General features: G+C 58.7%; 3 protein-coding genes and 1 long non-coding RNA gene across 12 annotated transcripts in view; 3 read left to right on the top strand and 1 right to left on the bottom strand.

Annotated features, from left to right (window-relative positions):
- Positions 1 to 2425: 2425 nt before the first annotated feature.
- On the top strand, positions 2426 to 7740 carry TUBB4A (tubulin beta 4A class IVa). 2 transcript variants are annotated; one of them, XR_011496114.1, is made up of 5 exons: positions 2464 to 2650; positions 3185 to 3293; positions 3384 to 3494; positions 6058 to 7340; positions 7675 to 7740. XR_011496114.1 is itself a non-coding variant. In XM_014843636.3 (4 exons), the coding sequence occupies exons 1-4, from the start codon at positions 2594 to 2596 to the stop codon at positions 7113 to 7115; spliced, it is 1335 nt and encodes a 444-aa protein (XP_014699122.1). In that variant the 5' UTR covers positions 2426 to 2593; the 3' UTR covers positions 7116 to 7740. The 2 variants fall into 2 exon arrangements, 1 of the variants encoding a protein (XP_014699122.1); XM_014843636.3 differs by having other exon boundaries at positions 2426 to 2650; positions 6058 to 7740.
- Positions 7741 to 13066: 5326 nt separating this feature from the next.
- On the top strand, positions 13067 to 22258 carry DENND1C (DENN domain containing 1C). 7 transcript variants are annotated; one of them, XM_044753141.2, is made up of 23 exons: positions 13067 to 13274; positions 14492 to 14556; positions 14639 to 14682; positions 14775 to 14883; positions 15183 to 15304; positions 15386 to 15455; positions 15640 to 15714; positions 15810 to 15875; positions 15964 to 16017; positions 16131 to 16241; positions 17042 to 17142; positions 17241 to 17286; positions 17422 to 17523; positions 17613 to 17738; positions 18594 to 18698; positions 19536 to 19626; positions 19715 to 19755; positions 19975 to 20046; positions 20697 to 20741; positions 20811 to 20918; positions 21084 to 21148; positions 21290 to 21497; positions 21596 to 22258. In XM_044753141.2, the coding sequence occupies exons 1-23, from the start codon at positions 13082 to 13084 to the stop codon at positions 22217 to 22219; spliced, it is 2643 nt and encodes an 880-aa protein (XP_044609076.2). In that variant the 5' UTR covers positions 13067 to 13081; the 3' UTR covers positions 22220 to 22258. The 7 variants fall into 7 exon arrangements, with proteins under 7 accessions (XP_044609076.2, XP_070347924.1, XP_070347926.1 ...); XM_014843628.3 differs by having other exon boundaries at positions 13139 to 13274; positions 14775 to 14824; positions 15183 to 15302; XM_070491823.1 differs by lacking the exon at positions 20811 to 20918.
- Positions 19771 to 26864, bottom strand: part of CRB3 (crumbs cell polarity complex component 3) — a 9295-nt gene continuing 2201 nt past the window's right edge. The window contains exons 2-9 of the mRNA XM_044753272.2: positions 26216 to 26324; positions 26019 to 26097; positions 25546 to 25733; positions 24993 to 25220; positions 24613 to 24772; positions 23815 to 23885; positions 23131 to 23274; positions 19771 to 22781 (exon numbers count right to left, since the gene is read on the bottom strand). Coding sequence (XP_044609207.1) covers positions 22710 to 22781; positions 23131 to 23274; positions 23815 to 23885; positions 24613 to 24703 — 378 coding nt within the window. The 5' untranslated portion in view covers positions 24704 to 24772; positions 24993 to 25220; positions 25546 to 25733; positions 26019 to 26097; positions 26216 to 26324 and the 3' untranslated portion in view covers positions 19771 to 22709. The remainder of the gene's footprint in view (positions 22782 to 23130; positions 23275 to 23814; positions 23886 to 24612; positions 24773 to 24992; positions 25221 to 25545; positions 25734 to 26018; positions 26098 to 26215; positions 26325 to 26864) is intronic.
- LOC139041274 (uncharacterized) overlaps positions 25269 to 26864 on the top strand; it is a 2377-nt gene continuing 781 nt past the window's right edge. Inside the window, exons 1-2 of one of the 2 annotated variants that reach the window (XR_011496113.1) lie at positions 25269 to 25331; positions 26307 to 26409. This is a non-coding gene — a long non-coding RNA (uncharacterized lncRNA). Of the gene's footprint in view, positions 25332 to 25928; positions 26068 to 26306; positions 26410 to 26864 lie in introns of those variants that run through there. The other variant, XR_011496112.1, reaches the window with a different exon arrangement.

Below are 26864 nucleotides of genomic sequence, written 5' to 3'. Positions count from 1 at the left end.
ATTCTCCCGACACTAGCACGTGGTCAATGGCATCAAGCTCTCTTATGGTGATGGTTGTGGAGGCCACAGCCAATACCCTCTATAGAGGCTGAAATCCGTTTCTATACAAAACTGGCAAGGTAGAATGTCTTACCTCAGGCCATGGCTGCCCAAGGTCGGAAAGGCAGGGGGGCACAAAAAGGCAGCCCCGGGGTGGAGTCCCTGGTGACTGGCTCCCAGTGCTTCAAGGAGCTGCCCGCCTGCCCCCCAGCTCTAGGATGGGGACCATCCAGCTCCTTTTCTTGTCCCTGGCTCTGTTCACCCTGGATCTCGGACTATCAGCACCACCCCTCTGATACGATCTTTGGATTCCTACAGGGAGCCCTGATGGCTTTCTCTGGGGTAGATGATGCTATGTGGCGCTTGGGTACCAGGGAGGGTCTGCTTGCCTGGGAGCCATGGGTACACCTGGCCCTCCACCTGCCAGGTTAGGAGCCGAGCAAAGGCCAGACTAGGGAGGGGCCAGTCACGGGGTGCAGGTAAGGTCAGCCCACCCCAAACCCCTCCCCCTTTCATCCCCAAAGGCTTTCTACATCTCCAGCCTTTCTACATCTTGGGCGATGCCAGGTCCCAGCAGCTCCAGATGCTAGAAGGCCGCCTGGCTCCTGCTCGCCAACCTCTTCCCGCTTCCCCCACCCTGGATTCCTCCCCTGAGGGCCATCAGGGGAACACAGCGATGCCCTGAGGCAGAGAAAGATAGAGGGTCCCCATGGCAAGGCCTGTACTCTCCCAGGAGCGGTCCCTTCCCAGTAGACGCAACCCAAGAAGCTCCACCTCTCTGAAGCTAGCCCACGCCCCACATCAGCCCCGCTCTAGTGGAGTGACACAGGGAACCCCATTTTCCCAAATCAGCCCCTCCCAGCAGGGCCACTTGCACTTTTATATCTTTCTGACTCTTGATACATTAAAAAATGAAGAGCGTTTACGAGTTTTCGATATATATTAACATGGGTGGGTGGACCTTGTTTTTCCATCTGGGCATCATGCCTCACGGGTCAATTGTAACATGTGCGTTGGGTAATAACCGCCAAAGTCCAAATCAGGGTTTCTCGACCTTGGCCTTGGTGACGTTGTCATTTGGGGTGAGATCATTATTTGCCGTTGGAGGCTGTCCTGTGCTCTGTACAATGTTTAGCACCATCCACCCACTAGATGCCAGGAGCACACGCAGGCACCCCATCCAGGCACGACAACCAAAAATGTCTCCAGACATTGCCAGGTGTCCCCTGGGGGCAGAATCACCCCCGGGGTTGGGAAACACTGGTCAAAATTAAGAGGTCACTGGTGAATGTGTTGTCCCAGCCACAGAGCGGACCGGGCTGGCCCCACCCCCACCCCACAGTAGCCACGGGGAATGAGGAGGAAGCTCCCGGGCTGCGCGCTGGAGGCTGCCAGCAAAAGGTGGCCCCAAGAGGCCTGGCCTTTGGTTCAGGGGCAACACGGGAAGTTTTATCCAGCCCCCGATAATAATTGTAACCCTAGCAGCTACAATTTATCGTTTATTCCCGGCGAGGGGGAACTGGGCCCATCTTGATAACCGGGCCACCTCATTGGACGGTTCCAGCCGGCCCAGAGGGCGGGCATCCTTGGCTGCCCCATCTTGCAGAAGAGGAAATTCAGCCATAGAGAGGCAAAGCGGCCCAGCAAGGTCACAGAGCTAATAAACGCGAAGGGAGGGCGATGACTTGGAATAAATTACAACACTGGAGCAGAGAGACGCCGATCCGAGGGGAGCAGGGCAGCCCCTCCCAACATGTCATCCAGCCCTATGTCTGCATTAAGCCTTGATGTTCGACCCCAGGCAAGGCTGGAGGTGACCCCACCCGCCGTGGACCCCCAAGCCCAACAGAGGTGTCCTGGGGGAGCCATCGGCTCCCACAAGCATCCCCAGACGGGGAAGGAAAATCGAGGACCCCTCCCCCCAAAACAGATCGCAACGCCAGAGCTCCCAGCTGGGCTCCACGAGGAGCCCTCCCAGTTAACGCAAGGGTTCTGGCGAATGAGACCTAAATGGAATGGGGAGGGTTGCTGCGGACAGGGAAACTGAGGCAGGGCCGCCGAGGGGGGCGGCGGGGGGAGGTGTGGAAGAGAGGCAGGACCGCCCGGCGGCTTGTTCACTGGGCGCTCTCCCTCCCCCGCCCGATTGTTGCAAATCCCGGGTCGCCAAGCCAGGCTGGGGTCGGGGAGGGGTGCGGTGGGCAGGGGGAGATGATACTGACGGCGCCTGAGGGGGCTCACCCCCACGGCCCGGGTTGGGGGCGCATGGGACACCAGCAAGCCCCAGCCTGCGACCCCGGGGGTCTCCAGGCTGCTGGGGAGGGAGGTCCCTCCACCCCCCGCCCCCGCCGCCTCCGTCCGGGGGCGGGACCAGGGGGCGGAGCGGGCCGGCGACCGGCCGTGACGCGGGCCCCGCCCGCTCATATAGAGGCGGCCCCGGGGCGCAGGGACCGTGCTTCTCCGCCGCCGCCGCCGCCGCCGCGTCCACCACCAGCCCCGCCGCCGCAGCCCCAGCATCCGCATCCCCGCCTACGCGTCCCCCACCAGCGCCACCGCCATGCGGGAGATCGTGCACCTGCAGGCCGGCCAGTGCGGCAATCAGATCGGAGCTAAGGTGCGCGGGGGACGGGCCCGGGGAGACGACGGAGGAGAGCAGAGCGGAGCCCTCGAGCCCCGCAGAGCTCCCCCACCTTGGGCCTTTTGGGGGACGGGGTCCCCAGGAGGCTAGCACCCCGGGGACGGTGGGGGAGGGGCGCGGGGGGAAGGCCAGACTGGGAACAAAGAGGCCGATGGGGGTGGGGCCCAGGCTCCTGTCCGCTGGCCGCAGCTGGCTTCACAGCTGGCCCTCTGTCCCCTGCACACGCACAAAGAGACCGCGCCCCTCCCCGCGGCTGCAGTCAGGGCGCGCTGACACCAGCCCACTTGGCTGGGGTGGTGACTCTGCTCCACCCCGCCCCCACCTCTCCCTTCTTGCTGCCTCATCCTTGTCTCCCGCCTCCACCCCTTGCCTCTAAGTCCCCCATTCACCTTGCTGGGGGGCAGGTGGCAGCTAGGGAGGTGGCTGGGGGTCCCGGGCCCAGGGAGGCAGGGGCAGGCCTGACGGTGGCGGTCCCCGTCTCTCCATCCTTACCACCACCACCCTGTCTAGTTTTGGGAGGTGATCAGTGATGAGCATGGCATCGACCCCACCGGCACTTACCACGGGGACAGTGACCTGCAGCTGGAGAGGATCAACGTGTACTACAATGAGGCCACAGGTAAGACACAGGGGCATCTGCGGGGCTGGGAGGGGACGGGATGCTGGTTCCTGGCGCTCGCCCCAGCTGCCGCCATCTGCTTCCCTGCAGGAGGAAATTACGTGCCCAGAGCCGTGCTGGTGGACCTGGAGCCGGGCACCATGGACTCCGTCCGCTCCGGCCCCTTCGGCCAGATCTTTCGGCCTGACAACTTTGTTTTCGGTGAGTCATCAGCGTGGAGCACAGGCATGGGTGGGCCCTCGTTCCTTTCACCTCCGAATGCTTGATGAAAGTTCTCTACCCCCAGCATCCGAGATGACAGCGACCGCGGGGGCCCAGTGCGGGAGGCGGGACGGGCAGTCAGGGCTGTGATGGGGGGCACACACACACAGGCCGCTGTGGGAGCCCAGGGGAGACATCTGATGGGGGGGGAAGGCTTCCTGGAGGAGATGGCATTTTATTTAACAGTAGGACAAGGGCCGTCCTGGTGGTGCAGTGGTCAAGTGCGCACGTTCCCCTTTGGTGGCCCGGGGTTCGGCAGTTCGGATCCTGGGTGTGGACATGGCACCGCTTGGCAAGCCGTGCTGTGGCAGGCATCCCACATATAAAGTAGAGGGAGATGGGCACGGATGTTAGCTCAGAGCCAGTCTTCCTCAGCAAAAAGAGGAGGATTGGCAGCAGATGTTAGCTCAGGGCTAATCTTCCTCAACAAAATTAAAATAAAATAAAACAGTATGGACAGGAGCCAGACTGCCCGGATGCAAATGCCACCTCTGCCCGTTTATGCCTTCGACACTTACTGAGCACCTCCTGTATACCATGCCTACTGTATCTCCTGGGGATACAGCCGAGAACGACCTGGACAAAGCCGTCTGTCCTCCTGCAGCTGACAGCCCGGTGGAGGGAGATGAGATGCGAAGAGACATAAGTAAGACTCAGCCATTGAGTGAGCTCGGTGACTTTGGGTGGCCTCCTCAATCGCTGTGTGCCTCAGTTTCCTCACCTTTAAAACAAAAATTACAAAAAGGCCTACTCTTGTCAGGATTGCACAGCTTAAACCTGTTAATACGCGTGAAGAACTTAGAATTGGGCCTAGCCCAGGGGAAAAGGTAAATGAGCATTGGTTGTCGTTTTTATTATCCTTATCATTATCAATGTCTGCAGCCCTGAAGATGAGTAGGACGTGGGCTGACCAGGGGACATTAAAGGGAAGAAAGTGTGCAAGACAGAGGGAACAGCCTATGCGAAGACAATGAGCACATTTGCAGCACTCAGATTCAAGGGGCACGCACACTCTATGAACGTCCTTCTAGGAAACCCTTTCTGGGCCTGCTAGGTCAGGCTGGCTGCACTCCCCGACTTGGCCTCAGGCCCCAGGCTCCACCCTCCCCCAGCACCCCAGCACCTCTCCTCCTTGGAGCACGGTAGTTTAGAGTCTGGAGTCTAGAGTTTGCTGGGACAAGCTGTGTGACCTTGGACAAGTGACTTCCCGTCTCTGGTCTCTGCAAAGATTCAGCAAGATAATGACGCTGCTGTGTGCATATGGTGCACAATAGGTGCTCAAGAAATGGATGTGGAAAGACTAAATGAGGTTGGCCAAAGGATGTGAGGGCTCCTAGGGTGACCATGGGTGACCCCAGTTGGGCCTCTGGGAGGCAGGGCTGGGGTGGGTGGTGATGAAAGTGCTGACTCAGGAGCCAGACCACCTGGTTCAAACTGTTCTCTCTGAGGAGATGACGTTAAACAGAGACCTGAAGGAAGAGTCAGCCATGTGAGTACCTGGGGGGAGAGCATTCCAGGCAGAGGGAACAGCCAGTGAAAATGGCCTGGGGCCAGACCGGGCCTGGCATGTTGGAGGAACAGCCAGGAGGCCCGTGTGGCTGGAGCAGAGGGAGTGAGGGGGACCAAGGGAGGAGGGAGGGCAGGGAGGGGACGGGGCAGGTCATGCCGGGCCTGGGGGGGCTACAGGGAGGACTCGCTTCTCCCCACCACGGGAGGGGGAGCCTGGAGGGCTGTGGGCAGAGGAGGGCCGCCGACCCAGGGCTCCCGGGCGCCCTCTGGTGGGGGCTGCAGGGAGGACAGACCATGGTAGGGGCCAGTCCAGGTGAGGGACGATGGAGCCTGACCAGAGTGGAGGCAGACGAAGGGGCGAGAAGAAATGTTACCTGTTCACAAAAATACCAGCCAATGTTCTCACGCTCATCCTTGTCTTCCTGGAGCTTGTGCTCCCCTGCGCGATTACAGACAATAATCATGATTAGTAAGACGACACAGGTTCGTCGGGGCAAAGGAGAAAAATAAAGCAAGGAAGAGGAATAAGAAACGGGAGGGGGTGCCGTTGTGTGTAGGGTGATCAGAGAAGGCCTCGCTGAGGCGGACAAAGTCCTGAGGGAGATAAGAGAGGGGCCGTGTGGGTCTCTGGGGGAAGAGCATTCCAGGCTAAGAGAACAGCCTGTGCAAAGGCCCTGGGGCAGGACCATGTCTGGTATGCTGGAGGAACAGCGCGGAGGCCTGTGTAGCTGGAGCAGAGGGACTGAGGGGGCAAGAGGGAGGAGAGAGGGCAGGGCCTGGTGGGCTTGTGCTGGAAGATGGGAGTCCTGGGGTGATTTTGAGCTAAGGCGGGACATGATTCGATTTAGGACCCTTCTGGCTGCTGGGCGAAGCGGGGCAAGGATGGAAGCAGAGAGAACAGTTACCTTATGCCACTCCTAGGATGGCTGTGGGTGCCGTTGAGGGCGGACTCTCCCCATAACTGCCCGCCCGTCCCCTCGCCTTCCCCCTCCAGGCCAGTCCGGAGCCGGCAACAACTGGGCCAAGGGCCACTACACAGAGGGCGCGGAGCTGGTGGATGCCGTCCTCGACGTGGTCCGGAAGGAGGCGGAGAGCTGTGACTGCCTCCAGGGCTTCCAGCTGACCCACTCGCTGGGCGGGGGCACAGGCTCGGGCATGGGCACGCTGCTCATCAGCAAGATCCGGGAGGAGTTCCCGGACAGGATCATGAACACCTTCAGCGTGGTGCCCTCGCCCAAGGTGTCGGACACGGTGGTGGAGCCCTACAACGCCACCCTGTCCGTGCACCAGCTGGTGGAGAACACCGATGAGACCTACTGCATCGACAACGAGGCCCTGTACGACATCTGCTTCCGCACCCTGAAACTCACCACCCCCACTTACGGGGACCTCAATCACCTGGTGTCGGCCACCATGAGCGGGGTCACCACCTGCCTGCGCTTCCCGGGCCAGCTGAACGCCGACCTGCGCAAGCTGGCCGTGAACATGGTGCCCTTCCCTCGCCTGCACTTCTTCATGCCCGGCTTCGCCCCGCTGACCAGCCGGGGCAGCCAGCAGTACCGGGCTCTGACGGTGCCCGAGCTCACCCAGCAGATGTTCGATGCCAAGAACATGATGGCCGCCTGCGACCCCCGGCACGGCCGCTACCTGACGGTGGCCGCGGTGTTCAGGGGCCGCATGTCCATGAAGGAGGTGGACGAGCAGATGCTGAGCGTGCAGAGCAAGAACAGCAGCTACTTCGTGGAGTGGATCCCCAACAACGTGAAGACGGCCGTGTGCGACATCCCGCCCCGCGGCCTGAAGATGGCCGCCACCTTCATCGGCAACAGCACGGCCATCCAGGAGCTGTTCAAGCGCATCTCGGAGCAGTTCACGGCCATGTTCCGGCGCAAGGCCTTCCTGCACTGGTACACGGGCGAGGGCATGGACGAGATGGAGTTCACCGAGGCCGAGAGCAACATGAACGACCTGGTGTCCGAGTACCAGCAGTACCAGGACGCCACGGCCGAGGAGGGCGAGTTCGAGGAGGAGGCCGAGGAGGAGGTGGCCTAGGGCCCTCCGGTTCATTTCGTGTCCGCCCCCCTGCTAGGCTGCCGACCTCTGACCCCCCAGAGCCCCCCTCCCACCCCGTGAACCCCACTTCCCCTCTGACCCTATGACCTTCACTTCTCCTCCGACCTTGACCGACCTTTCACCCTTGAGCCCCACTTTCTCTCCAGCCCCCTTGAGCTGTTCCAACTTCCACGTCCCCGTGAACCCTGCTTCACCTCTGACCCCGCAAACCCCGCCTTTAACTCCATGAACTGTCCCTCACCCCTGACCTCCCCATCACCTTTGACCTGCCCCACAAACCCCATGGCACCCGCAGGCTTAGAAGACCTAGTTTACTTTTGACCCCTCCCTCTGAGCCTCCCTTCGCCTCCAGCCTTGCCTCCCCTTTGACCCCTGGGCTCCACCTCCCCTCTGACCCCACCTTCTCCCTGGCTTGTTTGAACCCCCTGTTTCCTCCCTGAACCCACGCCCCTGAGCTCCCACCGGCCTTGGCTTTCCAGGGCTGGTGGAAGGTTGCAGCTGGGAGAAAGAGAAACCCTGGAGCATGTGGGCAGGAGAGGCCGTACCCCCGACCCGACCCTCTCTCTTCCCCCCCATCTCACCTTCAATAAAGAAATTAACTGTTGTCCTGCTGTGTTTCCGTGGAGTGCATTTTTCATCCCCCCGTGGGAGGGCTGGCAAGTGAGAGCTGCCCCCTACGGATGGAGGTGGACACTGAAGGGACATCTAATCTGGGGGTTGGGGGGAAGCGGGGCAGAGATTTCAGAGTCAGACAGGCCAGGCCAGCTCTCTGGTGCTGAGTAAGCCACTTGCCCTCTTGGAGCCTCGATTTTCTCACCAGGAGAATGGGGTCACAGGGGATCATTCATGATCCCCACACACCCACCTCCGGGATGTTTGTGAGGATTCTGGAAAACTCGTGGGCACGCAGCCTGGCATGGAGTGGGTGCTTGGCGACGAAGCTGCTACCATTCTCTATGGGGCATCTTGCAAGTATGCAAAGCAGGAGGGGCGAATGTCTAAGGAAGGATGCTGGGAGATGGCAGCCTGGGCCAGCAGCCGAGGAGCAGAATAACAGTCACTAACACATAGGGAGCGTTTCGATGGCCTGGTGCATGCTTCATCTCATGAGACCTCACACCGACCCCGTGAGCTCTGAGCTTTTATCTCCTTTCAATGAAGGTTTAGAGAGACAAAGTGTATCAGTTAGTTTTCGCTGCGTGACAAAGTATCCCCAAAAGTCAAGGGGCTTAAACCAACCACCGTTATTTATTTTGCTGCCAAAGCTACAACTCGGTCAGGGCCTCAGCAGAGCAGCTTGTCTCTGCTTCCCGTGGCATCAGCTGGAGAACCTCATCTGGAGGCTGAGGGATCTATTTTCAAGGGGATTCACTCACGTGGCTGCCAAGTTGATGCCAACTATCGGCTGGGGGCTCAGCGGGGGCAGGTGGAAGGAGGGCACCAGTATCTCTCCACAGTCTCATGACCTGGCAGCTAGGTTCCCCAACAACAAATATCCCAGGAGAGCAAGGAGGAATGCATTGCATTTTTCTGACCTAGCTCCAGAAGCCACATAGTGTCCTCTGGCTTTCTGATCAAGGGGGTCACAAGGGCTTGTCCAGGTTCACAGGAATGGGATATAGACTCCGCCTCTTGAAGGTAGAGAGGCAAGACTCCAGAAGAGCATGTGGGGTGGGAGATAGGCTGTGGCTATCCTTGGAAATCACAATTTGCCACACAAAGTCTCTTGCCCACGGTCCCATGGCTATCAAGTGGTGAGCTGGGGTTCAAACCCTGACAGTTTCATTCTAGAACTCTGATTCAACTCTGTCGGCCAGAGTTCAGTGTGGGGACAATTTGAAGCATGTTAAACAGAAAAGGATTCAATACAGGGATTGATGGACTTACACTATCGTTGCAGGGGCTGAGAGAGTGGGCTGAAGGCCAGTGCTTCTTAAACTTTAGTGTGCAAAGAATCACCCAGGACACAGCTTCCTGGGTCCCACCCTAGAGTTTTTGATTCAGTAGATGTGGGGAGTGGGGCCCAAGATTCTGCTTTTTTTAAATATATATATATATATATTTTTTTTTTTTTTTTTTTTTTGCTGAGGAAGATTAGCCCTGAGCTATCATCTGTTCCAATCATCCTCTGCTTTGTATGTAGGTCACCACCACAGTGTGGCTGATGAGTGGTGTAGGTCCACACCTGGGATCCGAACCTGCAAATCCGGGCCACCAAAGGAGAGTTCGCCGAACTTAACCACCACGCCATGGGGACAGCCCTGGACTTTGCATTTTTAACAAGCTCTCGGGTGATGCTGATGATGCTGCCTATGAGACCACACTTTGAGTAGCCCTGGAATAGGTCAAAATGCCATGGAGCTGAGCCACCAGGGAGCTGCTTCCCCTGCTCGGTGAGAAAGGCGAAGAATCAGGAGGATGCTACCAGAGCTAAGGAGTTCAAGAACACCTCCCAACACCAACAGAGCCGAGATAGGTCCACTGGAATGCCGAACAGAAATTACTAGAATGAACATAAAACAAATTTACTTAAATATCCAGCAGGATACACACACACACACAGGGTTCTGCCTCACTTCTACCTTCCAGATCTCTCAGGAGCATTTCTGATTGGTGGAACCAATTCTCCATCCGGGACCAGAGCTGCAAGGGATTCTGGGAGATGTAGTTTTTTTTTTTTCCATTTCCCAGCTTCTGCCCTACAAGGAAGGCAAATCAGAAAGGCTAGAAGGCGGAGAGGAGAGATGCTCAGAGCCAATCGACTGTTTCCACCACACTCTAGGCTAGACCACCAGACCCAGACTGGGGTCCCAGCACCCTCAGTGGATCCCACTGCAGCCAGGAGGAAGGAGAAGCCTGGGGAAGACATCCATCCCACAGTAACTGTCCTCTCAGCAGGCCCAGCACAGCGCTGGGTGGGAGAGCAGAAAGACAACGGACCAGGCAGTGGACTTGGCTCTCTTTATCATCTCCAACCTAACGTGGTCACACAAGAACTCCCTATTCTGCCCCCAAAACATCCCCTTCCCCTGATAAATGGCACCACCCCATTGCTCAAATCCCAAACCAAGGAGTTCAGCCTTGACTCCTACTTTCCTATACCCAACACACTCTTCGTATCTTTTGCTGAGTCCAGTTGCTCTGTCTCCAAAACGTATCCCAAATCTGATCTCTTCTTTCTACCTGTCTATACTCTGGTATAAGCCACCATTATTGCTCACGAGGACAACCCCTCCAATCGCTTCCCTGGGCTCTCTGCTGCCACCCCTGCCCCCTGCAGTGTGCAGGGTCCTCCTTCCACAGCAGCCAGAAAGGAGCCTTTACATGCAGATAAGTATCTATCCTTCCTTTGCTCAAAACCATCCCACGACTCCTATCTTACTCAGACTGAAACCCAGTTCCCACCTTGGTCTCCACCCCTTGCTGACTACATCCCTGTCATCCTCCCCCTCATCCATTAAGCTGAAACTACAGTGGCCTTCTTTCTGTGCTCGACCATATCAAACTCGATTCAACCTCAGGGCCTTTGCACATGCTGTTCCTGCTGCTTCCTTCTGCAGATGCGTGCATGGCTGGCCCCTTCTCATCTACAGGTTTCAGTTTGAATAACGGCTCCTCAGAGAAGCCTTTCCTGCAACTCTGAATTAGCACCCACTCGCTCTCCATTAGCTATCTCGTTTCATTTTGCTGATAGCACCCATCGCTAACTCAGATTATCTTATCCATTTGTATACTTGTTTCTTTTATCTGTTCCCTTCCTTCCCCACCGGAATGTAAGCTTCATGAGGACAGGAATCTGGTCTACCTTGGTCACCACCTGGGTAGGACAGCTTGATGTAACACAGGCCCTCAGTAATTATTTGTTGAATAAATGAGCAAGTGAATGAACAAGGCTTCATGACATCCAGGAGGTGTTTTGTTTTTCTCATTTTAAAATGAGAAAATGGAGGCCTAGAGAGTTTAGAAGGGGACTTCTAAGATGACCCCTAATGATCCCCATCTCCTTTAGTCATGTTCCTCTGAGATTCCCTCTCTTGAATGTGGGCTGGACCTAACGATGGCTTCTGACCAACAGGATATGGCAAAGATGATGGGCTGACACTTCCAAGACTGGGTTCCAAAAGATTGTGACTTCTGTCTGGATGAAGTCTCTATTCCCTTCTCACCTTGCTCACTTTGGTGAAGCAAGCAGTGTGTTGGAAGGTCCACGTGGCAAAGAAGGGAGGGCAGCCTTTGGCCAACAGCCAGCAAGGACCTGAGGTCCTCAGTCCAATAGCCCGCAACTAACTGAATCCTGCCAACAGCCACAGAGTGAGCTTGGCAGCACATCTTTCTCCAGTCGAGACTTCAGACGAGACCACAGCCCAACGGACACCTTATTACAGCGGAGAGACCCTTCAGCAGAGGACCCAACTGTGTGGTGCCCAGAGTCTGACCCATAGAAACTGTCAGACAACATATTTGTGTTCTCTTAAGCCATTAACTTCAGGACAACTTGTTACATGGCAATAAATTACTAATACAGAGAGACCAAATGATGCCTAAGGTCACACAGACATTAAAGAACTGAGTCAGGTCTTGAACCCAGGTGTCTCTGACACCAAAATCATTCTCTTAACCACTTAGCTGAACTGCCTCCCATAATAATAGACAGAACATATAAAAAACTTGATTCAGGGGGCTGGCCCACTTGGCATAGAGGTTCACGTATTCTGCTTTGGTGGCCCAGGGCTCACCAGTTCAGATCCCGGGCACAGACCTACACACTGCTCATCAAGCCATGCTGTGGCGGGCGTTCCACATACAAAGCAGAGGAAGATGATGGGCATGGATGTTAGCTCAGGGCCAGTCTTCCTCAGCAAAAAAGAGGAGGATTGGCAGCAGATGTTAACTAAGGGCTAATCTTCCTTAAAAAAAAAAAAAAACTTGATTCAGGTCTGCTCTCAAAAACATTTTCCTTGAATTCTCTCATCAAACCTTTATGGCATCTCTGAAACAGGCACCATGTCTACCTATGTTACAGATACAGCAACCGACGTGCAGAGAGCATTCTGCTTTGAGGTCACCCACCAGAGACATGAATTCTTTTATCCCCACCCAATGGGTTTGCCATTGGGTATTTGTCCTGAATTGGAGTGAACTGCAGACATGAAGCGGGCCTCAGAGGTCTCTGCAGCCTCCATGCCCATCTTACTCCATTTAGACTGCGACAGCAGAATACCAGAGACTGAGTGGTTCATAAACAATGTATATTTACTTTTCACAGTCCTAGAGTCTGGAAGGCCAAGATCAAGGCGCTGGCAGATTCTGTGTCTGGTGAGGACCCACTTCCTGGTCATAGATGGTGTCTTCTTGCTGCGTCCTCACAGGTAGAGGGACAAGGGAGCCCTCTGGGGTCTCTGTTATAAAGCCACTAATCGCATACACGAGGGCGCCACCTTCAAGATCTAATCATCTCCCAAAGGCCTCCACCTCGTAATCCCATCACCTTGGGCATTAGGATTTAACATATAAATTTGGGGGGACACACATTCAGTCTGTTGCAAGGTCCAAGAGTAGGTCTCTGTGCCTGTCTGCTGTGTGTGACTATTCTAGCCTGTCTGTGTTCGTCACTTCCTGGCTCTGTGTGTGTGTGTGTGTGTTGTCTGTGTGTCCCTGTTCTGACTGCTGTCTGTCCACCTCCTGAGCTCCCCTGTGTCCACTCTCAGGCCCGGCTCCCTCTGGTGGTCCTACAGGGAATGGCCAGTGAGGATGGACCAAAGGAAAGAAGTAAAGTTGAGAGAAGAGGAAGCATTTCAGGCAAAATCTGAATCCTTGGCTGCCATAGAGAGGAGAAACCTTGGGTGCATCAGAGGTGGCCCGGGCTGGCAGGACAGGGCTGGGGGCCTGCCCTGGAGCCTGCATCACCTATTGCCCACCCATCCCGGGGAAGGCTCCGAGGCAGGATGCCTGGGTCTCTCACAGCGGTGGGGGCGGGGGCCTCCCTCTGGGGACGTCACCCGTTAAACTTCCTCTCTCAGCCACACAGGAAGCTGAGCCGGCTCAGGGCCCAGCCCCGAGCAAGCACAGGCCCCCAGGACCCCCGGGGAAAGGGACCCGCCGGGCCGGGCCTGCAGGGACCATGGGATCCGAAGCTGAGTAAGAGCCGCCCCCTCCCCCATCTTCTGGACCACGTTTCCCAGACCAGGCCGGGGCTGGGGCCAAGGGGAAAGGGGCTGGGGCAGGCCCCGGAGGGACCAAGGGCTACAGGGCAGGTGGCCGGAACTGGGGCAGGACTCCCAGCTGGCCTATAGGATGGACTTAGGGATACTCAGGCCACTGTCGGCCGCTCCTCTCTCTCTCTCTCTCTCTCTCTCTCTCTCTCTTTCTGGCTCTGTGTAACTAAGCTTGTAACTCCCAGCATGCACCTCTTGGTGTATCTGAGTGATGGAGAGCATGGCTTCCGGGGGTCAGCAGGGTAGGGGGAGGACTGCGTGTGTCTGTGTGCATGCATGATTGTGTGGGACTGGTGTCAGCTTGAGGACAAAGTGCCGGGGGGTCCCCATGGCAGGGGCTGTGTATCAGCAGTCAGACCCCATCCTCTTCCTCTGTGGCCCTCCAGGTCTCACTGTCGCTCTCTCTGAGCCCGCCTCCCAGCATCCTCTGTGCCGTCGGTGGAGGGGGTAACAGGGGAGGGCAGAGATTGCCAGGCTCACGGAGGGAGCAGGCATGCCGCCCTCCGTTCTCTGATGAGAAATTCAGGGTCAACCCCCGGGCCCCCGTGAAGTCTCCCACCCAGAGACGCACGGGCAGGGCTTCTTGCCTTTAAGACCAAGGGGTCTGCTCGCATTAAGCCAGTCACACTCGCAGCCACGCAAGGAAGCGTGGATGTTATTCGCCCTCACACCGGCTCAGTCCCGCCTGACACATACACTGGACAGTGTCATCCCTTCGGGCAGACACGGGAGAGAACGACAAACACACACACAGCTGCGTGCTCACACAAGTCATGCACACAGCCACGCACACAGCCCCACATGCTCATACAAGGTACACACACACGCACACATGCTCACACAAGTCATGCACACAGATACACACACACCTGCATGCTCACACAAGTCATGCACACACACACACCGTCACACTCTCTCACTTCAATCCTGCTCCCAGTTGGGCACACACACTCAACAGCATTGCATGCACAGCCAAACACAGCTACACCCTCACTGCCGCCACCCCAAGGGGGCATGCACACACAATTGCACCAGTCACACACGCACACACAATCACACACACATGCAGACCCCACACAAACACAACCGCACACCCAGAAGCGAGTCCCTGGACCCACTGAGCCCTTTCCTGTCCCACAGAGGGGGTCCCCCAGCTGTGTTTGACTGGTTCTTCGAAGCAGCCTGTCCTGCCTCCCTGCAGGAAGGTGAGTTGGGGGCATCGGGTGGGGGCGGGGAGACGGAGGGTGGGCCGGGGGCCCTGAACGTCAAGGCCTGCTCTCCCTGCAGACCCCCCCATCCTGCGGCAGTTCCCCCCCGACTTCAGGGACCAGGTACGCAGGCTGGCTCCTTGATCCCCTTGGGGGAGGGGCCTCCATGGCTCGGACAGGGAGGGGCCAAGCAGTGCGTGCTTCTCTCCACCCAGGACGCTATGCAGATGGTGCCTAAATTCTGCTTCCCTTTTGATGTGGAAAGGTACGGAAGGAAGCGGACACCCAAGGACCCAGGGACTCAGACCTCTCAGGGAGCCCCAGGTTCAAACACCCAGGGACCCTAGGGGCCCTGAGACTCAGACACCCAGGGACTCAGATGCTCACACTCGGGGGCCCCGACAACTAGCGACCTACACATGCAGGGACCAATTTACCCAGCGACTCAGGTACCTAGGACTCACAGATCCAGGGCCTCAGGCACTCAAGGACCCCAACAACTAGGGACCTCTACACCCAAGGCCCCAGACCAGTGGACACAGTACTAGGAGCATTGTTGAGGGGTAGGGTGGGGGTCAAGGAGCAGGGCCTGCCAGGTTTCTGAGAGCCTGTCCTGCCTCCAGGGAGCCCCCCAGCCCCGCTGTACAGCATTTCACCTTCGCCCTCACGGACCTGACCGGCACCCGCAGATTTGGTTTCTGCCGCCTGCGGGCTGGCGCCCACAGCTGTCTCTGCATCCTCAGGTGTGGGATATGGGGTCTGGGGGGAGGGGCCGGAAGGGCCTCGGCGAGGGGCACTTCCTGGAACCTGTGTCCTCTCTCCACAGCCACCTGCCTTGGTTCGAGGTGTTCTACAAGCTGCTGAACACAGTGGGGGACCTCCTGGCCCAGGACCAAGTGAGCTGAGCCCACTTCCCGCTCCCGCGGGAGTCCCCGCCCCCGCCCCACCAAGCCCCCAGCCAGGCTCAGAATCCCCAGGCCTGGCCAGAGCCCCTCGGCTCCTCCCAGACCACCCAGCCTGAGTCCAGGCCGTCAGAATCCCCAACCCATATTCGAGCTCAGACACCCCACCCCCACCCAGGTCTCGGAGGCCGAGGACCTTCTTCTAAATCTGCGGCAGCAGCCCCTGCCGGGGACCTCGGTGGGGCCGGAGCTGGTGAGTAGTCCCCAGCGCCTGGGCTTCGAACCTCAGGCAGATGGGGAGGCTGCACCCCAGCCCTGAGGACCCACACGGCTACACTTCTCCCCCAGGGAGGCGAGGTGACGATCTCCAGCGCGCACGGCATCCCGCCCCCTGCCCCGGGGAACAGCAAGCCGGTGAGCGCAGTTGGGGACCTGGGAAGGTGGGGCACCCAGGTGAGGCCACCCCCTGACAGATCGGTCTCCCCGCCAATCCGCCCACCAGCTTTCCTGCTTCGTGGCCCCCGACTCCGGCCGCCTGCCGTCCATTCCTGAGAACGTGAGTGGACACCTGGGAGGGGGACATCTGGGGGCGGGGAGAGGTCCCGAAACCCGGAGGGGGCTGTCGCATCCTGTGGTCCCCCGCTCCCAGCGCTCCTCTCTGCTCCTCAGAGGAACCTGACGGAGCTGGTGGTGGCGGTGACCGACGAGAACATCGTGGGGCTGTTCGCCGCGCTCCTGGCGGAACGAAGGGTCCTGCTCACCTCCAGCAAGCTGAGCACTGTGAGGCGGGGCCAGCCGGGCCCAGGGAGGGGCCAAGGCCTGGCTACGCCCCTCGGGGCGGGACAACAGGGGTGACTCCTAGCTCCAAGCCCACCGGGCGCGACCCGAGGGCAAGGACCTGACTCTGCCCCTAGTCGGGGAATCAGAGCGGGCTGCGCTGTGGCTCCTCCTCTTTGGGAGCGCTGAGTCCAGACTCCACCCTACTACAGGCCAGGACAAGCCTGGCCCCACCCCTCTGCGGGGTGAGCTCGAGGAGCGCAGAATTCCAGCTCTGACCCTGGGGGAGGATGGGGACCAGGGTGTTGGGGGGCGGGTGGAACTTACACGCTGGCTCCACCCCTAGGGGCGGGACCAAGGGAGCTGCATTCTAGCTCCGCCTCCTAAGGGTGGGGTCGGTGGAGCTGACTCGTGGCTCCACCCCAGGGGCGGGGCAAGGGCGGGCGCAATCCTAGCTCCACCTCTTTTGGGGGTGGAGTCCGTGGGCTGAGTCGTTGATCTACGCCTACCGATTGGAGGGTTGCATATTAGCTCCGCCCCCTAAAAGGAGAGACTAGGATTTGCTGAGTCCCGGCTCCACCCGCTCCAAGCACCCTCGTTTGTTGAGTTCTTGGTCTCCACATTCCTAAAGAAGTCTGGGTTTTCGCCTCTTACCCAGTAGAGGGTGGGAAAAGGGTGGGGGCGGAGGGGACAGGAGACTGGAGATATGCGAAATGGAGCCGGGAGAACCATCATCCCAGAGAGGGTCCTTGAAGCTGGGGGTCCAGGCCCTGACTCCACGGCCCCCCACCCGTCGTCTCCAGTTGACCTCGTGCGTCCACGCATCCTGCGCCCTCCTGTACCCCATGCGCTGGGAGCACGTGCTGATACCCACGCTGCCGCCGCACCTGCTGGACTACTGCTGGTGAGGGGCGGGGTCTGGGGAGGGGCAGGGCCTGGGGTGGCGAGAGTGGCAGACCCGGGAGTGGCGCCTGCATGACCTGCCCCCTCGGTGGTCCGCAGCGCGCCCATGCCCTACCTCATTGGAGTACACGCCAGTCTCGCCGAGGTGAGTGGGAGCGGACCTGGACCGCGGGGACGGGCGGGGATCCCTCCCTCCGCATCCCCAGATACCCTCCCCCGCCAGGGATGCTCCGATTCTGAGCGGCGGTCCCTCCTCCCCCCCTCCCCCCACCTCATGCAGAGAGTGCGGGAGAAAGCCCTGGAGGACGTCGTGATGATGAACGTGGACTCCAACACTTTGGAGACGCCCTTCGATGACGTGCAGGCGCTGCCCCCAGACGTGGTCAGTGTCGCCCCCTTCCACCCTCCTGCCGCGTCCGGGAGGCGGAGGCCCCACATCCGCCCGCTTATCGCCGCCCCCTTGTCCTCCAGGTGTCCCTGCTGAGGCTGCGGCTAAGAAAGGTCGCGCTGGCGCCCGGGGAAGGGGTGTCCCGTCTCTTCCTCAAAGCCCAGGCCTTGCTGTTTGGGGGCTACCGCGATGCGCTCGTCTGCAGCCCGGTGAGCAGTGGGGACGCCGAGGGAGACGCCTTGTGGGTCCCTGAAGGGTTCAGAATAATAGTGACACCAAGCTTTACGGCGTATTTACCCTGTGCCTCCATTCGCTCATCTGTAAAATGGGATCCCCATGGCACCCACCCAAAAGAGTGGTATGAGTCAGTGAATAAGCCTGTGCAGAATGCTTGGACAGCGCCTGGCACATGTGAGCACTCGAAAAATGCCAGGTTTTACTATTCCTATCATCTCATCGAATGCTCACAACAGTATTATGAGAGGGACACTCTTACGATCCCGTCTTACATATGAGGAAACCGAGGCCTGGAGAGGTCCCACCGCCGGTGACTGTTGAAGCCAGGACTTCGGTCTGCTGACTTAACCTTCCCCTCCAGTTTCTCACAGCTATTCTATAAAAACTTTGGGGCATTCTATCCTTTGAGCATCTGATGTTCCTGTCAGCTCTGCCCTGACAATACGTCTCGAATCTCCCCATTTGTCCTCCTCTGTCCGCCCTGGTCTGGTCCGCATTATTGCTTGCCTGGATCAAGGCGCTCGCCTCGCCCATGAGTCTCCTCTCGCGGGCTCCCACCTTCGCCCTCCACCATCTGTCCTCTCCGCAGAGGGCTCCTGGGAGTCCCTGAGCCAGGGCTCCGCCCTCCTCTGCCCACAGCCCTCCAGGGCTCCCACCACCCTCGGGGTCAAAGCCCAAGTCCTCCTCGCGGCCCAGGAGTGCAAGGAGGGCACTGCACAAGATCAGGCACACAGCAGGAGCTCAATCAATGTTTGCTACATAGAAATATGGTAGAATGAGGGTCCAGGAGAACAGCGGGGAGCTCGGGACGCGGGTCCTTCTTCCAGGGCCAGCCTGTGACATTCAGCGAAGACGCCTTCTTGGCCCAGAAACCCGGGGCGCCCCTGCAGGCCTTCCACCAGCGGGCTGTGCACCTGCAGCTATTCAAACAGGTGCGCCTGAGGGCGGGGCTGGGGCCGGAGGGGCGGGGAGGGGGTGTAGACTCCGGGTCCCTGGGGGCGGGGCTGGGGCCGGAGGGGCGGGGCTGGGGCGCAGACTCCCGGGTCCCTGAGGGCGGGGCTTGGGCCGGAGGGGTGGGGCTAGCGGCGGACGTCTAGGTCCTATGGGCGGGGCTAGAGTTGGTCCCTCGACATCCCCCACGCACGGGCCTCCAGGTTGCAGGAGGCAGGACTGAACTCTTGGGTTCCTAAAGATGGGAACCCCCAACCTGAGTTCCTGAGGGATAAGATCTACTTCTAGGCCCCTGAGGAGATTGGGGTGGGGTCAGATTCTTGGGTCCCTAAAAGGGGAGCCTCCTGGGTCGAGGGTGGGGGTCCAGACAGCGCTCCCTTTGAGGGGAGGAGGAGGCGGGCCGGGACTCCTGGGCCCTAGAGACGTGGGAGGAAAGTGGAGCCGAACCCCTCGGTTCTTGGGAGAAGCTGGGCTGGACTCCAGGCTCCTTCAGTGCGGGGATGGGTCGTAGGGTCCCTGCAGGTGGGGTCGACTTCTTCCACGGTCACTGAGAGAAGGTGAGCGGGTCTGGAGTAGCGCAGTCTGACTTCCGGGTCCCTGTGAGGGGCGGGGTTTGGCCCCTGAGGACAGGTCCCGACTCTGGGGGTGGGGAGAGTGTTGGACCTCTGCCTTCCTGAGGTGGACTCCAGATTCCTGGGTCCTGGGGGTGGGCCAGGGATGGCTTCTACGCCCGGAAGACGAACGGTCTCCTAGCTCTCAAATTCAGACGTGTCGGTGGCAACCAGGCTTCTGATTTTGACCCATCCCTCCACCCTCAGTTCATTGAAGGCCGGCTGGAGAAACTCAACACAGGAGAGGGCTTCTCAGACCTCTTTGAGCAGGAGATCACCTGCACTGAGGCCTCCTCAGGTGAGCCCTGCACCTAGCACGGAGCCCCCACCCCACCAGCGCCCCAGCCGGAGCCTGCGTTCCATGACCACCTCTTCCCTCACTCCAGGCACCCTTCGCTCCTATCAGCTCTGGGCGGACAACTTAAAGGTGAGTAACACCAAATACTTGTTTAGGGTTTATTATTGAATTAATTTAATCCCATAACAGTCCCCTGGTAGGATCATCATTTTGCTCATTTATACATAGAGGTGAAGAAATCAGAGATGGTGAGGGCCTTGTCCAGCGTCACACAGCCCCGGGTGGGGAGGTGGGGTCTGGGGTAACCCCAGATGCCCAAGCCTCTCCCCCTTGGTGTTCTCTTCCCAGAAAGGTGGTGGCACCCTCCTACATTCAGTCAAGGCCAAGACTCAACCAGCCGTCAAAAACATGTACCGCTCGGTGAGGCTAAGCTAGACAGGCCACTTATGGGGATGACAAAGGCGAGGAGACAGAGGACATTTCCACCCCTCACAGAGACATTTTAACCCCACATTTAAAGTGCAAACATTTTTATCTAAACTGAACCAGCAGTTAAACCATTAACAATTCTTCCCACTTTTATTTTCCATTTACCACACTTGTTTTGGTCAGGATCCTCTGTCCTATTTAAAATGGACAACCAGGATTCATTGGCGAGCATCTTTTGTGCTTTGCAGGCACTACCATCCCAGCTCCCGCCCTTGTGGGTTTTTTTTCCTCCCAAGCCCAGAAGTTTCCCAGGGCCAACATTCACAGTTCCCAATGTCTCCATTAGATTTTCTTCTTCGCCCGGTTTTTGAAGACTGACGCGTTTTTACGATGCTCTGTTTTTGCCACTCCCCATTTCATTTGGGGGTTATTTCCTCCAGGCACATTCCTTTTGTATTAGTCAAAAGGGTGAGAGTTTGGGCGGACTTCCTAGGTGGGATGGGGGAATTGTGAATATATTTATGACACGCACCACAAATAGATGGCAAGACGTAGCTGTCCTTGGGGACGGAGGTGCTGGGTCCCCGAATGTCTAGGGTCAAATCGCTCTTGAGTCTGATTCTCTTTTGGCTCCTCCGTAGGCCAAGAGTGGGTTGAGGAGCATGCAGAGTCTTCTGATGTACAAGGTAAAAGCCGATGACCAATGGGCAGGGGGGAGTGGGGTACGGGCTCCTGGCTTACCCACCCTCTTCTAGGATGGGGCCTCTGTCCTGCACAGAGGAGGCTCCATGAGGGCCCCAACCCTCACCAGCCGCTCAGATTGCCTGCAGCAGCGCCTACCCATCACCCAGCACTTTGGACAGGTTAAGACTCCCCCACCCCCATCCCAACACGCCCCTGGAACTGTCACCAAGTCCTCTCCCATCATCAGCCTCCTTCCAGTCATCTTGCCCCACCCACATCCCACAGGCCCCTGATCCCATAGCTCCTGGGGCCTCACACCCACCCCTCACATCTGTCCTTTGCAGAACCGGCCTCTTCGCCCCAGCAGGAGAATCCGGCTGGAAGAGAGACCTGAATCGCTGGGGGAGAGGTAAGGTTGAAAGGCGGGGAAGGGGGCAATGTTGCAAGCGGGAGGCCAGCACTGATGAAGAGGATGGTCCCCCTCCAGAGTAGCCGGACCAGGCCTGGGGATCTCAGGCTGGCATATCCGAGGCTGTCCATCTTCCCTCAGGACACCCCCTCTGAGCCCTGAGGATGCTCTGGACCCGTGCGCGGAGGAAACTCTGGACAGCAGCTTCCTGGGGTCCGGAGAAGAACTGGATTTGCTGAGCGAGATTCTGGACAGTCTGAGCATGGGAGCCACGAGGACAGGCAGCCTGCGGCCCAGCCAGAGTTTAGACTGCTGCCACAGAGGGGACCTGGACAGCTGCCTCAGCCTGGTGAGAGCCCCCAGTCCTCTCCCATCTGCCCAGCACGCTTGCCAGCCCCTCCGGCATCTCAAGGCCAGCAACTTGCTCATCTCCCCATCCCCACCCAGCCTGACATACCAGAAGGACCAAGATGGCAAGCAGATGATGAGAAACCGCCAGACCCCGAGCCCCTGTCCCTGCCTGCTAGACTGTCATCGCTGCACACCCCCCAGCCTTTGGACGCCACAAGCCTCTCCAAGAATCCCAGTTCCCAGCTGCCCTCAGAGGCCAGCCAAGAAACCTTTTCTCCATCTTCAACAGCATCGACAGACCCCAGCAGCCAAGGGGACCCCGAACCCTCTCTCCCGGAGCCCCATCCTCTAATCCTGGATCTCTCCCCTCCCCACAAGGCAGTCGAGGATCCCACAGCCCAGGAGAGCCCCTGCTCCCAGCTGTCCACAGCATGCCCCCAGCCCAGCCCTCCAGAAGACCCCCATATTCTAGTCCCCACAAAGCCTCTCTTGGATACTCCCTGGACATCCGCACCCCTTCATTCTTCCTCGGATCCCGGTTCCCTAGAAAACTCCAGAGCCCAGCCTTCTGAGGTCCTGCTGGCAGAGCACGCTCACCTCCAGCCCCCCAAGGAGCCAGAAGCTCCCAGATCCTCTGCTGCACCGGCTAGCCACGGTCAGGAGCCCCAGGCCAGGAGCCGGCCCCGAGTCGCTGAACTCAAAAAGTGTTTTGAAAGTTAAGTGTCCTCCAGACCCTCAATAAAACAGCAAGAACCCAAAGCTGGTTTTTTTTCTCGTGAGTTTATCTGGGGGCCCTCTCTTGGCTTAAAAACCCATCGTATCCACCATCTTCCCTTCTGGAGCAGCCACCAGCTGGCTCCTAGGTAGGGTTAAGAGCACCTCCCTTCCAGGAAGCGCTCCCAGCCCCTAGGACCCTCGAAACCTGACCATCCATCTCTCAACAACCTACGAACCCTGCATTGGTCACCTCCATCTAGGCTAATTCCTGCCCCCAGCAGATCAAAAAAAGGTTTAATTATATCTCACTACCAATTATATATGTATATATATATATATATATAAAGTGAGCAGCCTTGCCCTCAGGGGCAAAGTCTATGAAGCACCTTTTTCCCTTCTAAAGTGCTGGGTGGGTTTTTGGCCCAGAGACGGCTCTACCTTCCCCCAAGGTCACACAGCGAGGAAGGGTGATGGATAGAGAAAGGAGACAGCCCTAGATGGGCAGGCAGCCCCGCACCGTCTCCTTGGAGTCCTGGGCAGCCCGGGCCTCGGCTGCGTGGGAGAACTGAAAGGAAAGGAGAGGCGGTGGTCGGGCCTGTGTGGCAGCAGGACAGACGGCCGGGTGAAGATGGTACAGCAAGCGGGGAGGCGGGTCCCCAGCCCCGGCACCCCCAACTGCAGGCCAAGGCAAGCAGAGGTGGCATGCTTTGCAGAGCCCACCCAGCAGGTGCCCCGCGGCCCCCCAAGTCCTCCAGAATCATCAGAAGCCGGTGTCTCGGTGGCGGCGGCTGTGCGTGAGCGAGCGCCGGGCAGTCCTGGGTAGGGATGGCGGCTGCGGCCGGCACCACCATTCAGATGAGCCGCTCCTCGGGCGGCAGCTTGAGGTTGGGGGGTGGTGGCACGCGGGCACCCACCTGCTCCTCACTGCTCGGCCGGTAGGTGCCCTCTGTCTGCCGTTTCTCCCGCAGTTTCCGCACCAGCAGGACCAGCCCCACTGCCAGGAGCAGGACGGCCAGGAGGGAGAAGACCACGATGATAGCAGTGATGGCCCCCTGAGACTGAGGGAGAGGGGACAGGGGTGACCCACCTTAACCTGGGATGCCCGCCCCGCCAACCCCCCCTCCCCCCGACCTGACCTGAGAAGCATCCAGGGGTCCTCATCCTCTAACACCTGCCACTTTTCACGATCTGGTTCCTCCACCCAGGATTCCTGATCCCCATCTCCCATATCTGGGCCTCCCAGGCACCCCCTCCTGCCATGTCTGGGATCCCCCTTTGAAGCAACATGCTTCAAAGTGGGGCTTCTAGCTCCCGCCTCCCCCATGCCTGAGAGGCATATGGGGCTCCCACCCCCCTACGCTTACCATGTATGGTATTCATGTCCACCCCTTTCCTGGGGCTCTTGGTCTCCCTCATCTGGGGCCCTGGGTCTCCCCATTCATCATGCTGGTATTCAGGTCTCTCCCACTTGGGGCTCACCAATGTCTCCCCCTACCCTGACCTGCCACCTCTGGGGGTCTGGGCCCCTCCTCCTGTGACATGTGGGACTCCTGAAGAACATCCCTGCTGCCCTCCTCCCACATATACCCCCAACTCACCAGGGCCCTATTGGAGCCAGGGTCAGGGCCGGGGGTCGTAGTGGTGCCGTTACTTGTAGTGGAGCTCGACACTGTGGGGAGCGGGCATAGAGAGGATAAATGAGCCCCATCTATTCCTGTCTAGTCACATCTGCACCTTCCTTGGGCATGCCCCCTGTCAGAACCCTGCCCGAGTCATCCACTCTTGTAGTAGAGACCGGATGCCTGGCATGCAGGGGCCGGCTCAGCTGTTTTTGTTTCTCCAGCGGCCAGTAGCCCAGCGGAGTCCAGCAGCCGGTAATCAGTGGGGGCTGAGTTGGGGGCTATTAAAATGGATGGTGTCTGGAAGCCCAGAGCTCCCCTCCCCACGCCCACACCTCTCCGGCTGTCCCTCGGCCCTTAAGGATCTGGGCGGATGCTGCATTTCCCTGGAGTGTCTGACTCACACCTCCCCGAAGGCTGAACTGGACTAGGACCGAATGGCCCAGTGCACACCTATGGCCAGCCTTGGGCAACCTGGGCTGGGGGCCCCAGGCAGGGCTCCTCCTGGCTCCCAGCCTGCCAAAACCCTCAACCAGCCTGAGACTCAGGTAGGCAGGCCTCCACGCCCCCCTGCTCACAATCCCACCCCCTCAGGAACTCAGGAATTCTCCTCGACCAACTCTGACCGACCAACTCTGACCGTCCGAGGAAGGACTCAGAAGTTCTAAGTCCCCAGTGACCCTGTAGACTTCTGCCCCCAAGGCACACCCCCCCCCCACCTGCACCTCCCCATTCCTCGACTTCTCAGTGTCCCAGGTACCCAGCGTCGGTACCTACTTTGCCCCCAGACCTGGCCCCAGCGGGCCGGCAGCAGCGGCAGGCCGAGCGCCAGGAGCAGCCCCAGGCCGGGGCGACGGGCTGGTGGCATCGGGGACGGGGCTTCTCGCGCGCGCAGCTCCTACCGCATGTCGGGCCGGCGGTACCTGCGGCCCGGCACCTGCGGGCGGGAGAAGGAGAGAGGCCGGGACGTGGGGAAGGGGGCTGGACCGGGCGCAGGCCCAGAGGAGGGGCGACCCGCGCCGGGCACCCTGGAGTCCCGCCCCGCCCCCGCGGCCAGAGGTCAGAGATTAAAGATTAACTTGGGGCGGCGCGTTCCTGGTCTGGGGAAAGGGGAGAGGAGGGGGCGGCAGGCCACGCCGCGCACCCTGCCGCCCTACCTGGCTCGGGCGCCTTCGACTTCGCTCAGGTTCCCGATGCGGGTCCCTCTCTGGACCCCTAGGTGCGTCCGTCGGTGGCTCGATCGGGCTCCTCCAGCTCCGCCCGCTCACGTGACCCGGAAAGTTTAGTCACTCACCTGGGAGGGGAGCGCACTTCCGGCTTGTGCACCTGAGCCCAGATGAGAGGGCGGAGCCAAGCTGGGGGGCGGGGCCGCGCAGCAGGCGCACCTGTAACAGGAATCCAATCCTATAAGGGGGAGGAGTCAAAAGGGGCGGGAGCGCGCAGGTTTCAGAGGGACCTCCTGCCTGGATGGCGGGCGCGTCTGCAAGATCGCACAGGTGCGGAGACACCCTGGGCACGGAGACATCGGGGTATGAGGCACTCCTGTCTGAGGCAGACTCGGATGGGGAGCCTCTGATGAAAAAACACCCGGGTGGTACACACCTGCGTGGGAGCAAACCTGTATGGAAGACCTCTGCATTGAACCATATCTATTTGGAGTATAGCTGAATGGAAGCACACCTGTGTGGGGAACGGCTGTAGCGAACACACCTGCGTTATAACACCTGGGGCCGGCCGGGTGACACTGGTTAAGTTCGCGCGCTCCGCTTCAGCGGCTGGGGGTTCGCCGGTTCAGATCCTGGGCGCAGACTTACACACGACTCAAGCCATGCTGTGGCGGCGTCCCACGTAGAGGAACTCGGGACACTTACAACGAGGATACACAACTATGTACAGGGCTTTGGGGAGAAACAAAAAAAGGAAGGTTGGCAACAGATCTTAGCTCAAGACCAATCTTCTTCACCAAAAAAAAAAAAAAAAAGACCACCCTGACATAGGGTACAGCTGTTTTGGAAACACATCTGTATTCCCACTTATGAAATGAACAATACTTGTGTGAGGAATTCCTGTGTGAACAAGTGTTGGAAAGACCTGTATGAGACACACTTGCATTTAAGTAACCTATTTGGGACCCAATTATATGGAAACAGAACTATGTGGCTTAATACTCAACTGGAACACACCTGTGGGGGGGCCGTATCATGCATTCCTGTTGAGAAACATCCCCGAGAGGTGAAGGAAACAGCCTCGTCTGAGGAACATCTGCATAGAATTGAGCTCAGATGAGAGGAAGACCTGAGAACGTCTGCATGGGGCTCGCTCACACTGAGGCACATCTGGGGGCGGGGGCGGGTCCGGGCGCAGCAGGACACAGGCTCACCTGTACAGAGGCCCACCTGTCGAGGATGCACTTGTGAAACACCTGTTTGGGGCATCTCCTTGGGAAAACATCTGTATCCTCCATGTTGTAGGGCACCTGGAAGGAGCGCCTGTGAATGAAAACATCCGTGAGGGAGGGGACGAGGCTCGTTTATCTGGGACGCACCTGTTGGAGCACACCTGTCTGGGCAGAAGGTGAGTGGGAACCAAACGTGCCTTCTTCGCAGCTGTGCCTTTGCATAGAAGACAGTGATACTAAGACGTCTCCCTCCTGGGTACTCCAGAGTGACAGTTAAGGAATATCAGCCCCTTCTAGGGTATGGCATCGTGGGTCAGAATCCCATGTCTCCTTAAATCTCCGCTTTGTCCCTTCCTGGGCGTGTGGCCTGGGGAGAGCAGCTTAACCACCTGTTTCCTCATCTGTGAAGTGGGAAAGCCAATCCCACCGACCTGACAGGGTTTGGGCGAGGACGATGCGACAGGTGATTGAAAGGCCTGGCACCGAATTCACGTTTCTGTTCATTATTATTATCAAGCGGTCTGGGCGCCCCTCCCCCTAACGGTGAATCGAGAAACTGCGCCCGAAACCAGCGGGAGGGACTGTCGGCAGGTGCAGGGAGCGCGACAAGCTGAGGCCCCGCCTCCAGCGC

This window comes from Equus asinus, chromosome 20 (genome assembly GCF_041296235.1).
Source record: "Equus asinus isolate D_3611 breed Donkey chromosome 20, EquAss-T2T_v2, whole genome shotgun sequence".
NCBI classification, from domain to species: Eukaryota; Metazoa; Chordata; class Mammalia; order Perissodactyla; family Equidae; genus Equus; species Equus asinus.
This window is presented reverse-complemented; position numbering and strand designations above follow the sequence as displayed.

Coding starts and splice junctions, on each gene's coding strand:
- TUBB4A (XM_014843636.3), top strand. CDS start 2,594: ATGCGGGAGATCGTGCACCTGCAGGCCGGCCAGTGCGGCAATCAGATC. Junction 2,651..3,184: donor GCAATCAGATCGGAGCTAAG/GTGCGCGGGGGA, acceptor CACCCTGTCTAG/TTTTGGGAGGTGATCAGTGA. Junction 3,294..3,383: donor GTACTACAATGAGGCCACAG/GTAAGACACAGG, acceptor GCTTCCCTGCAG/GAGGAAATTACGTGCCCAGA.
- DENND1C (XM_044753141.2), top strand. CDS start 13,082: ATGCCTGGGTCTCTCACAGCGGTGGGGGCGGGGGCCTCCCTCTGGGGA. Junction 14,557..14,638: donor TCCTGCCTCCCTGCAGGAAG/GTGAGTTGGGGG, acceptor CTCTCCCTGCAG/ACCCCCCCATCCTGCGGCAG. Junction 21,498..21,595: donor TGGACAGCTGCCTCAGCCTG/GTGAGAGCCCCC, acceptor ATCCCCACCCAG/CCTGACATACCAGAAGGACC.